At 42.0% G+C, this 12,411-nt stretch overlaps 1 protein-coding gene across 3 annotated transcripts in view; it reads right to left on the bottom strand.

Moving 5' to 3' along the window:
• Positions 1-12,411, bottom strand: part of COL6A6 (collagen type VI alpha 6 chain) — a 336,531-nt gene that overhangs the window by 214,830 nt on the left and 109,290 nt on the right. For all 3 annotated transcript variants that reach the window (XM_030206331.1, XM_030206323.1, XM_030206339.1), the window contains 2 exons: positions 4,923-5,525; positions 191-811 (listed from right to left, as the gene is read on the bottom strand). In XM_030206331.1, coding sequence (XP_030062191.1) covers positions 191-811; positions 4,923-5,525 — 1,224 coding nt within the window. The remainder of the gene's footprint in view (positions 1-190; positions 812-4,922; positions 5,526-12,411) is intronic.

Below are 12,411 nucleotides of genomic sequence, written 5' to 3'. Positions count from 1 at the left end.
ATTGCTTTGAATATGAGGCCCATAGTATAAAGGCAACATATCCATTCCTATGCCTTCACAAAATAGCACATCTGAAAGCTTCTGCACACAGTTACACCAGTTAATTCTATCATTGCAAGTTCAAGCTGTCTGTGATGGATTCACTTTTCTGTTACTTGCCAAGAAAAGGCCTCCAGAACATGGTTCTTACCTTCTTCAAGTGCACGTGCCATAATAGGCTCTACAAAAGCATTTGCCACAATTTCATGGCAAAGCCGCTTCTTTAGTCTCAAATCAAGGTTAGACAGCTGCAGGAAAGACTCCACATTGGTGACATGTGTTCTTGAAGGGTGCGAGGCAATCCTTTTCAGTTCCTTCTCCGTGGCATTAAGGAATCCCACAGCAAAGACTTCAACGCCACCCCGTCTGAGCTTAGCAGCCGGCTTGGTGAAGTTATCCATAGACTGCCCATTAGTCAGGACCACAGCAATCTGCTGTACTCCGTTTCTTGCTCTGCTACCTCGTTTCCTTGTGAACACTTTCTGTCCGAGGAAATTAATGGCAGCACCAGTGTTTGCTCTCCCACCCCTGTAGGGAAGTTTGGTGATGTAGTCCAGGATTTCATATTTTTCGTAGAAAGAATTTAGAGCGAATTCCAGTCTTGGCTCATCACTATACAGCACCAAACCAACTCTCACTTTTCTCTGGCCTATGTCCAGGGCACTGACAACGTTGTGCAAGAAGACCCTGGTCTGCTGAAAGTTACTCATGCCAATGCTACTGGATTCATCAATAAGAAACACTATGTCAGCCACAGAAGCACTGGAACATACTAAAGAAAAGAGAAAGGAAGTTGATTATTTCAGCACAGGCACTTCTAGAACAGCATAATAATGTTGCAGAATAAAATAACCGCATGAAAGATTATCCTTAAATGCCAATTCTGAGTGCAAAATAACGTATTCTGTAGACAATATACAATACAATACAACATATATACTTCTACCCCTCAAAGCCCCATTAGAGTTCCATGCAGTTTACAAGTCTCATGAAGCCAGGCAAGCACTGGAAAAATACAAAATAAAAAGATCAAAGTAAAAGGTACAAATGACAGATGAAAATGCCTAGCTGGCAGGCTGGTCAATTATTTTAATACACCAAGCAGTTCGTCAGAAACATTCTCTCTCTGGGATTGCCCATTTGTTGTCAGCATTTCATTTCACTTATTAAACTTGTGTCTTGCCTGTACAACAGAGCTCCAAATGAGTTATGTGATTAAGGAGCAGTCAGTAATGTCAGCTTATCCTTTATTTCTCACTAGGGCAGGCGTTCTCAAATTTGTCCTGGAGAACCCAGCCAGTCAGGTTTTCAGGATATCTACAATGAATATTCATGAGATAAATTTGCATACCGTGCCTCCATGGTGGGCACATTTTTCTCATACATATTTATTGTTGATATCTTGAAAACCCCACTGGCTGAGGGTCCCGCAGGACAGGTTTGGGAACTACTGACCAAGAGGATAGTGTGAGTCAACCAGTGATTTTATTTATTTTGACATTTATACCCCACAATGTCCCGAACATACTCAAGTTCAATGTGGCTTACAATAAATAAAACAACAGGCTAGGTTTACAAAGCCATAAATAAAATATCAAGTAAGAGCAGAGTAGCACAAATAAGATACAAATAAGAACTAAATAATAAACCATTGATGACCAGTTACAATCTAACACACTCCATCAATGGGTAGAAACTTCTCAAAGAGGAAAGTTTTCAGTCTTTTGCGAAATACCAAGTAAATAGTAGTAGTAGTAGTAATCAGGCTGACCCTTGATTACCATTGGCAGTGAGTTCCACCACTTAGCACCTTAGGGGTATGTTTACTAAGGCGCTTTAGCATTCTTAACATGCCTTTAAATTTAAGGCGTGTTAAACGCTAACGTGCCCATACATTCCTATGGGCGCATTTGTGTTAAATGCTAATCAACCATTAAAGCGCGTTAAAAACGCTAGCACGCCTTAGTAAACATACACCTTAGTGCCTAAAGTCTGCGGAGTGAACCGACTTATAACTCACTCTCTTGCAATCTGGAAGATGAAGTCTAAGGTAGTCCCTGGAACCAGAGTTTGTATTGCATAGGGAAATAATTACTAAGGGCTGCATGTAATCCGGTGTCATGCCATATAATATCTGAAAGACGAAAACACATAACTTATATTTAATTCTGGCTTTAATGGGCAAACAGTGCACCTTGCATAATAATGGAGTGGCTCTATCAAATCATGATACCTTGAGGAAAAGCCTAGCTGCTGTATTTTGAGATGTTTGCAGCCATTTTAGGACATCCTCCATACATCCAACATAGATGCTGTAGCCAAGTATTGTATACCAAGAGGTTTTCAGCCAACTTACATCCTGTGTATGGATGATGAATGAGCCTCTCTGTTACAGAAAATGAGGACTCCAGCAACTCTGATATTGCTGAACATCTGGCTGAATCCTTAGATGCAGCCAGAAGTGCCCGATGGAAGGACTCCATTGCAATTAGAGATGGGGGTCTAGTTTGACATCTAGGGAAAGGCCAATGCCTCTCAAGGATACACCACTACCCAGTCAGACAAATGCTGTGGCTGCACATTTGATTCAAATTGATTCAGATAGGCTTCTCACTAGCTTTCAGATAGTTTCAAGCCTCTACTGTTTAACATGTGCGTACTCAAACACCAAATACACCACACTTGAGTATTAATTCCCAAATGACCGTCAACTCACTGAACATTTATGACTTGTCTGGAAAAGTTGAAGCCATGACAAGAAGCTAAAGACCTTCAACCCAGAGCGTCAATAAATGACAAAAAATATCCAATTTGTACAGGATTACTGTTATTAGAAGATACAAGTACTTTTTAACTTTTAGCTTTTTTTCCATTATGTTGTCAACGAGGAACAGATGGCACTAACTTTCAGAATAACTGAGTCAGTGCACCAAATTATTTCTATGCTCGAGCCAACCAGATGTTTTCCATTGGTGCAAAGTATTTTTGCAACTCTTTGTGCCAAAGAAAAAGAGCGATACATCAGTTCCCAGTTGTGCACCTCATGAAGTCGTTTTCTACAGCTCATTTGGGGAAGTTAGCATGCAGAGGAGTAGGAAGGATGGCTATGGTGTATTCTGTTTATAAGCAGTGATGTTAAAAGTATGTTTGCCTTAACTATACTAACATGTCAAGCTTTATGTTGCCGTTAACTCACCTTTTATAAATGATGTGTTTTCAATACCTTTATAGTGTTTGACACTTACCAGCATAGTGAACTGCCAACAAACTTAGAGAAATTAGGTGGAGAGGGCAAAATGACACCTATTTGTAACCTATTTTATAAAATACCAGCACAAATCCTGCAAAAATTACCACTAACATGAAGTCATAGGTGTTTACGCATACTCGCAAGGTGTAAATTGTCATGCGCAAAGTACATATAAACACACGTATGTTATAAAGTAGTACATAAATTGTGACTACACCTATGCTCTGCATAAAACAAGCTTCCAAACATAAACAGGTTACATAAACATATGTCCCCCAGATATTTAGCACTATTTAACCGGCCAGGAACAGCTCCTGGCCGATTAAACAGCGTTTAACCAACTATCTGGGAATATTCAGTGAGAGAGATAGCTGCTCATCTCCCGTTGAATATTGCCGGTCAGCGTTTAGTGGCTAACTGGTTATATCGCGTGATATAACTGGCTATCTGCCAATATTTAGCACGTTGCCAACTAAGTTTGATGGCCAAATCGGGCTGTCAAAACAACAGGCCTATCTTTGGTCAGTTTAAACTTAACCGGTCAATGCTTAATATTAGCTTGGCTGGTTAAGTTTGAACTGGCCAAAAACCAGGCCCGAGAGTGGGGGGGGGGGGGGGGGGGCAAGATTCCCCAGGTCAGGCCTCGAAGGGGGAACCAGCTGATCCAGTGGCATGGGGGCCTGGGCCCCTCTACTTTGGGCTTGGGCCTGCCCAGTACCTTAAATGGCTGGCGGGGATACCCAAGCCCCATTAGCCAAATAGCTTGGAAGCCCGAATCACCCCTGGTATAAGGAAGTCAGCAGCATGCTTTCTAGCAGCCAACGCCGGCACTCCGTGCATGTTCAATTCGCTTGCATGAATTGAGCATGTGTGAAGACTGCTGGTGTTGGTGGTTAGAAATCATGCTGTTGACTTCCTTATACCAGGGGAGGTTCAGGCCATGGAGCTATTTGGCTGGCGGGGCTTGGGCATCCCCAAGGGAATGAGAGGGGGAGGGAATGGAGTTGGGGAGAGAGCAAAAAGGAATGGGTGGGCAAAGAATCTCCTCCCCCCACAGACTGCTGGCTACACCCCTGTATTTGGTGTGGTGGGGTGGAGGGCCCACTAAGAGTGTTTGCCCCAGGCCTGATTTTGTCTTTTCATGGCCCTGGTCAAAAATAAATCGGATATTCAGTACCAGTCACTGGAAACTCTGACCGCAGGAGTTAGCAGGGCTGCCTGCCACAGTTTGAATATCAGCCCCTTGGTGATATGTTATTGCATGTACTTTTATGTGGGGGTGATTTTATTAGCACCTTTTTACATATGTGTTCTTTTATAAAATTACCCCATCTATATATTTCTCTGTCAGTACCAAACTATGCTGATTAATTTTGAAAGTCATTAAATTGTGAGTGAAAAGTATTCTCCCTGGTTTCTAACATAGAGAACTACACAAGAAACATGGAAAAATCTGCCCTCTCTGGCCTCATCCACATGTTTCAAAAGCGAATGTGAGTCGTGTGATATGCACCTTTGACCTTCACAAAATCATGTCCCTGGCCAAATGACTGATCAATGCATGGAAAAATCTTGGAATTTCTATTATTATAAGCCTACAACAAATAGCTTGATGCCACAAGCTATACTGTACCTGCTGGTGCTTCTTCTGGAGTGTCGAACTGTTCCTGAATTGGGGCCTGAAGAATTTCAAGTACATCTTTGGGCCGCTGATTGATGCCTTGCAGGCCCATGTGCTGGAAAGTATAAGGGTGAGTGGCAATGGTGCGCAGTTCATCTATATCTGAATTCTGTACTCCAACAGCAATGGCTGTAACACCCTTGTTTTTCAGTTCTCGGGCAACCCTCTTCACAGTATCCTCCGATTTACCGGATGTTATGATCACTGCAAACTGGGGGGTGCCTTGTGTGATCCGGCTTCCCCTAGCATTGGCTGTAAAAAATGTGAGGTGCAGCTGCTCCAAGGCACTTCCAGTCAGCAAGCGGCCTCCATCGAATTTAAAGTGCTTCTTGATGTAGCTCAACACCTGTTCCTTAGTCCGATAGGTGTCCAGTAAAAATTCAACATTAAAATTGGCACTATACTTCGCCAGTCCAACTCTGTACTTGTCAATTCCTATGTCCAGCTGTTGAACAATTTTGGAGAGGAAATTCCTTACTTGCTGGAAGGCAGCAGCCCCCATACTTGAAGAGGCGTCAACAAGGAAAACAATGTCTGCATACGTCCTTGCATATGCTAGATGAAACAAACACATGAAAACAATTTATCAATAGGGTATACGTTCATCTTAAATTCATTATGACTGTCATGTTCTACAGTGTCAGGAAAAAAGACAGTACATAGTCAGGGGAAATGCTCACAGAAAGGTAATTTATGTGCGGATAAAAGGCTGAGTAGACTAACAACTGATTCAGCACTTCATGGAGAGATACTTTCCTAGCTTGGCAGAGAATTTATGACCCATCAAGAATATCTCCCAAAAGAATGAGTTTGAGTTACTCCAGGTCATTTAGGGCTCTGGTGGGTGAATATCATAGACATGGTGAGCAATTATTATGTTCCAAGAAAGGTTGGTTAAGGTGGAAATTGGAAAGAAGATCAGAGGTTCATTGAGACCTGCTCTCTTTCAATGTTCTACCGATTTTCTCTGGGCCAGGTGCAGTAAATGGGTTTCACATTTTGCCTCTGTGAGAAAAATACATAGTACATCTCACCTTTGGTAATCTAGGGGAAGGTAGGAAAGAAACCCTAGCACAATGCAGTGAAAAAGTTTCCTTCCTGCCCTCAAATATGTCGAGCAGCTCAGAATTGCACTTTTCCAGGCATGTTGCTATGCTATCGTGCTCACAATTATCATTTGCCTCTCAGAACTTGTACAATTTGCTTTTTTATACATTTTAAATCTTAAAACCCTGGCTTCATTGATATTAACCACATTTTCCCTAATAAATGCACTTTGTCTTGTATGAATGTCTTGACTAGAAGTGCCACAGAGCATGGACTATCTATTAAGTACATCTGTCCAGTGCTGTGTACATCTAGAAGTGCTCTAGGAATAACTATTCCATTACATTTATCAATCTTTAGTTTAAAAATCCTTGCCTTTGATGGTGGTAAAATTTATTATCCTTCAATCTTAGATCCTAGGTTAGAAGGTGAACCAAACTGTCTGTTTTTCAGGTTTTATGCAGAAGGATGTCAACATGTGGAAGGGTAGTTTTTAAAATACAGGCCATGGTGCTTAGAAAAATATATATTGCTACACTTGTAATCAGTAGTGGCTGAATATAGGAATAATATGCCAACTGCTGGCTATATATGTATAACAGTGTAATTAAAGTAAACCTACTAGGCTATCCCCCTAATTCAGGGGTCCTTTTACTAAGCTGCTTTTGACACATGCTGAGGCACCCTTTTACTGCAGTGGGTAAAAGGCTGCCTCTTTTTTTCTCTACAATAAATGGCTGTGCGGAAAGTGAACCACTTACCGTGCATCCATTTCAGGGGGGAGCACTTATCGCCACCTACTAAGGTAGTGGAAAGGACTCCTACACCAACCTGGCGGTAACTGCCAGGTAAGCACCGGCGCTACAAAAATAGAAAATATTTTTGTAGAGCCGGGAATGGCGCGCGTTAGGGGTGAGAACTACCGCCAGGCTCCTGCAATAGTTATGGATTGGCACGCAGCAAGCCCAATGACGCACACCAACCCTTTAGTAAAAGGGGCCCTCAGTAAAAGTCACCAAAAATTGTGTACACAAATTGGGGCATGCATCCGATTTGCACATGCAATTTAATTAAACAACAAGCGAATTACTGCCAATAGTTGGCTTTTTAACAAGCAATTATTTGCACTAATTAAATGTAGTTGAACGTTACATGCACAAATCTAGGTGCAAGATCCACGCCTAAATTTTACACATGGTCTGAAAAAGGGGGTGCGGAAACGGGAGGGTCATGGGCAGAATGAGGTCGTTCCTAAAATTAGCACACATTGTTATAGAATAACAGGGATACGTGTTTAATGTAGATGCCGACATTTGCACCATGTTGCAGTTGGTACAAACGGCCGCACCTAAAGTTATACGCGATTCCCAGGTGTAAGCGCTATTCTTTAAACTGCACCTAACTTTAACGTGGTTTACAGAATAGCATTTTATTCAGCGCTGATTATTTGGGCACCATATATAGAATCTAGCCCTAGATGTACAGAGCCTGAATAGTGCTGCTATGTGTACAATTTTGTGTCTCTGCCCTTTATCTGTCTTAAATCTGGGGCCCTTTTACTAAGCAGTGGTAGGGCTAATGCCTGGGTAGCGCGTGCCAAATTGACACTACTGCAGGGGTAGTATGGGGACCTGACAGTAAGTTTGAAGTTGGCACCCACTGTTTCCTGCAGTAGAAAATATTTTTCGATTTTCTACCGCAGGGGCATTCCTGGTGGTAATCGGCAGTGCGACCACATTGGCGCGAGATGCATGATTACCATGTGAGTAGAGTGTGAACCCTTACCGTTATGTCAATGGTTGGCAATAAGGGCTCAGGCAGAAAATAGCTGCATGCTACTTTTAATTTTAGTGCACGGCCATTTACTGCCCCATTAAAAAAAAGCCTTTTTTCCAGCCACGGTAAAAAATGGCCCAGCATACACCAATTTCTTTTTTTTTTTCCCACTTAATTTTTTTTTATTATAATAATTTTGTAACAGTCAACTTTCATAAAGAGCACATCCTGCTCACTCGAGCCCACACAGGGGCTAACAATTTCTAGACTAATACAGCACACTCAAGCTTATCGGCTAGTTAAACTCCTCTACATTAGTTGTTATATAACTAGTCCCTTAAAAAACTTCCACACCCCAAATAGACTGTGCACCAATAATATGCGCCACCCCCCTCCCCACCCTCCAACCTAGCGTACACCAATTTCATGCATCCACACTACCGCAGGCCACTTTTTACTGCAGCTTAGTAAAATGACCCCTCTGTGCAGGCACTTTGAGGGCAGTTCTTTAAAGAGATGCCTATATTTAGGTGCCTAGAGCTATTCTATAAAGGAAAGTAGGCATATGCACATAACTTATAGAATTCTGTAACATATGCATGTAAGTGTGATCCCACTTAGGCTCCACCCAGATTCCACACATGTTGTGAACATCTACCTATAAAATACACACTGTCAACTATCTACACATGTTTACAGAATTGCATACAACTGTTTTTTGCCATTTAAGCACATCTGTGCATACACACACACATAAAGGTAAGAGACTTCTTTATAGAATTACCCCCTAAAAGACAATTCTATCAGGAGAGTGCCAAGATAGAATGCACATAAATAAACTGAAACCCGGCACTTATGCCCTTACTAGTAAAAAAGCCCCGTTTCTGATGCAAATGAAACGGGGGCTAGCAAGGTTTTCTTCAGAGTGTGCATGTGGGAGTGTGTGTGTCCCTGCCCTTTGCCCTCTCTCCCTTCCCCTGTGCTGTCTGTCCCCTCTGCTCTCTGTCCCCTCCCCCCTCTGAGTCAAGTCCTTCAGTGTTAAGTTTCCTGCTGTGCTGTGTTTGTGTTATAGAGATAGTGAGGGCTTCTGCCCTCTTTCCCCTCCCCCTCTGAGTCCTTCACTGTTACAGAGAGAGCGATTTGATTTCGTGCTGTGCTGTGTTTTCCTTCACTGTTTGTGTTACAGAGAGAGTGAGGGCGGGGCAGACACTCATGGGGAAACCGGATATCTCTGCCGCTTCACACTTCCGGCTGCCCCCCTTGCATTTATGTACTAAGGCATTTGCATGCTTAAATTATACAATACCGCTGAGTGCTCTGCTAGCACTGACATGTAAGTGAGCATTCACCCGTGTAAGTGCTAGTATTCTATAAATTTAAGCGTGCATATGGCATTTAAATTTAGACACTCTACTACAGAAGAAGGGGAACAGTAATGGCCTTTCATATCTACGCTGGGTAAACATATATCCCCAAACTCTATATAGAGTGCTCAAAAGTTTGTGCTGTTGGTGTGGGAAGGTGTAGGAGATGTGGAAAAACAGTGGTCCAAGCTAAAGGCTGCTATAAATATGGCAACTGATCTTTATGCGAGGAAAGTCAACAAAAACAAGAGAAGCAGGAAACCTATATGGTTTCAAGTAGCTGAAAAAATAAGAGCAAAAGAGTCTTTGTTCAAGAAATACAAAAACATGCAATGAGAGGATCTGTAGGAGTATTTACCCGAGATTTCACCTCTGCTGGTCTTGGCCTATACAGCCATTGTTATAATAATATGGATTTTACAGCCTGTGGCCTGTATGTATCAGTAACCTTCAGAAACCAGCTTTGTTACAAAGGAACATTACTGCTGAGTATACCAAGATGACTTCATCTAAGGACATATTCTTTGTTGCAAACTAGCCCAGTTATCTCTTGGGAAGATTGGAGGAGAAAGACACACATGGCTCCAGTAGTATGGGATCAGACAGGGAGGTTTGCATGCCATTGGTAAGCTACAACAAAGGCTCGCTTCATGACCATGAAGCTGGCTGGACATTATTACACCATCTGTGATTGGTCCACAGGTATCATCTGACTGATGGATGCCAAGGTTTGGACTGAAGAGGAGGAGGAGAGGGGAAATGACCGGAAGACTTGCAGGTGGATAGAAGGCTCGGAATGAGCAAGAGACTGATTTTCCTAAACACCAATGAACTGCATACCTTGTAACAAACTCACAAGGCTCAGCTATAATATACGGCCTTACCTAAAGACTATGCCATCTGCATCCAGAATACAGATCTCGGACTTTATTCCTGGACTGAGAGACTCGCTGAGGCTTCAGCTTGAGTCTAAGAGGAGGAATCCGCTTCTTTACCATTGGAAGTCTGCCACAGACTGCAGGGTGAGATAACAGGATTTACTACCTATGGTCATGGGGATAATTAGTCCTTGGCTTTTGTCTGTGACAGATGGGGTTTATGTCATGACTTATGGTCTGTGAATTTAGCTGCTAACTGTATTTTGCATAAGACGTGTGGTGTAAGTTCTCATAATAATCATTAGGATATCAGAATTGTGATTGGTTGTGTAATCACTCATTTAGTCAGTCCATTAGGATAATCATATTTTATTATCTATATTTTGGTGATAATCTATTTTCATAGCAAGTTATTTTGTATTTTGCTTGGCCTTTTGTTTCAGAACTATTTATATATATATTTCTTTACTTAATAAATAATATATATTCCATCTGTGGCATTGTTCCTTTTTCCAACACAGCTAGCTTAATTCTCAAACTTAATTCCACACCACCAACACTACCCATACTCCAATCCTCTCCCCCACATCTCTCCCCTTGTTCTGCTCGTTTAACTTAAACATCTCTTGATACTTTGTATCAAACTTTGTGTATCTATGTAACACTCTGTACCTTATCTTGTATCATACTTTATGTTATCTCTGTGAAACTCTGCACCATAGCTTGTAAGCCGCACTGAGCCTGCTATCGAGCGGGAAAGAGCGGGGTATAAATGCTATAAAAATTAAATAAATAAATAAATAAATAAATAAAAATTGGGCCAAAGGGGTACGCTTTCCCTAGACACCAGTCCAGAATAAATGCTATTTAGTAGTGTTCTGTCAGCTAAGTACCTCTGGATATATATTAGGCGTTGTCCTCCTGTATATAGCATACCTACATATTAGTGGCCCGCCCTTTCTTACAGATCATGGAAAAGATTATCAGATTAAACTCAAAGAAGTGAAGAGGGAAATACGGCTAGCGAAAGCGCAAATGGAAGAAAAATGGCTAAAGATGTAAAGAGAGGTGACAAGACCTTTTTCAGATATATTGGAGAAAAGAGAAAAGATAGGAATGGAATTGCGAGACTGAAAGATAATGAAAATAGCTGTGTGGAGAGTGATGAAGATAAAGCGAATGTGCTAAACAATTATCTCTCTTTGGTGTTCACGAGGAAAATCCTGGAGAAGGACCGCAGTTGGCTGCCGAGGGAACATTTGGGAATGGAGTGGATACTACGCTGTTTACGGTAGAAAGAGTTTATAAACAGCTTGAGAATCTGAAGGTGGACAAAGCTATGGGGCCAGATGCGTGGGATAAACACAAAGGAATCCTGTTTAGAAGGAATGGATCTGCGGAATCTTAGCGGAGATTAGGTGGTGACGCCAGTAATTGGGAAGCAAAACTGGTGCTGGGCAGACTTCTACGGTCTACACCTTGATTGTGACTGAATAGATATGGATGGGCTGCAGTGTAAATTTTAAGGGGTTTCGCCGTTAGCTTCAGAACAGTGCTGGGAAGACTTCTATGGTCTGTGCCCTGAGAATGGCAAGGACAAATCAAACTCGGGTATAAAATATCACATACCATGTAAAATGAGTTTATCTTGTTGAGCAGACTGGAAGACTGTACAGGTCTTTATCTGCCGTCATTTACTATGTTACTATGTGTGTGCAAATTAATTGAGCAACAAGACAATTAGTGTCAATAGTTGGGTGCACAGGCAGCTCGTTGTGACTCTGGGCAAGTCATTTAACCCTCCATTGCCCCATGCATTGAGCCTGCCCTGAGTGGGAAAGCGCGGGGTACAAATGTAACACACACAAAAACAAATAATAATTGACAATTAGAATTTACATGCCCATCTTCGTAATCAGGATTCTATAAAGATGTGTGTGTAAATGTTTCCACATGGATCCAAAAATGGGGTGTGGCCATGGGAGGGGCTTGGGCAGATCATGGGCATTCCTAGAAGTTGCACGTAGTGTTATAAAATATGGTAGATCTGGGCTTAAGTTAGGCGCAAGGATTTACAACAATCCTCACTCTGAAAATTGGGTGCGAATCCTGGTGCCGAGTGCCTAACTCGGAGCGCTGTTTATAGAATAGTACTTAGTGCAAATTTTTTCAGCGTCCAAACGTGGGCGCCATTTACAGACTCTAGTCCATAATTCCTTTCAAAAATTGGCCTGATTGAAGAAACTTCAGATGTGTCTTCAGGAACAAGGTTGGGAAACATTACCTTGGAGCAGGAGCTCTCAGCCCAGTCCTCGGGACACACCCAGCCAATCAGATTTCCACAATGAATATGCATGAGATAAATTTGCAAAGAAT

Source organism: Microcaecilia unicolor, chromosome 1 (genome assembly GCF_901765095.1).
Source record: "Microcaecilia unicolor chromosome 1, aMicUni1.1, whole genome shotgun sequence".
NCBI lineage: Eukaryota > Metazoa > Chordata > Amphibia > Gymnophiona > Siphonopidae > Microcaecilia > Microcaecilia unicolor.
Note: the sequence above shows the minus strand (reverse complement) of the source record. Positions and strands in the feature narration are given on the sequence as shown.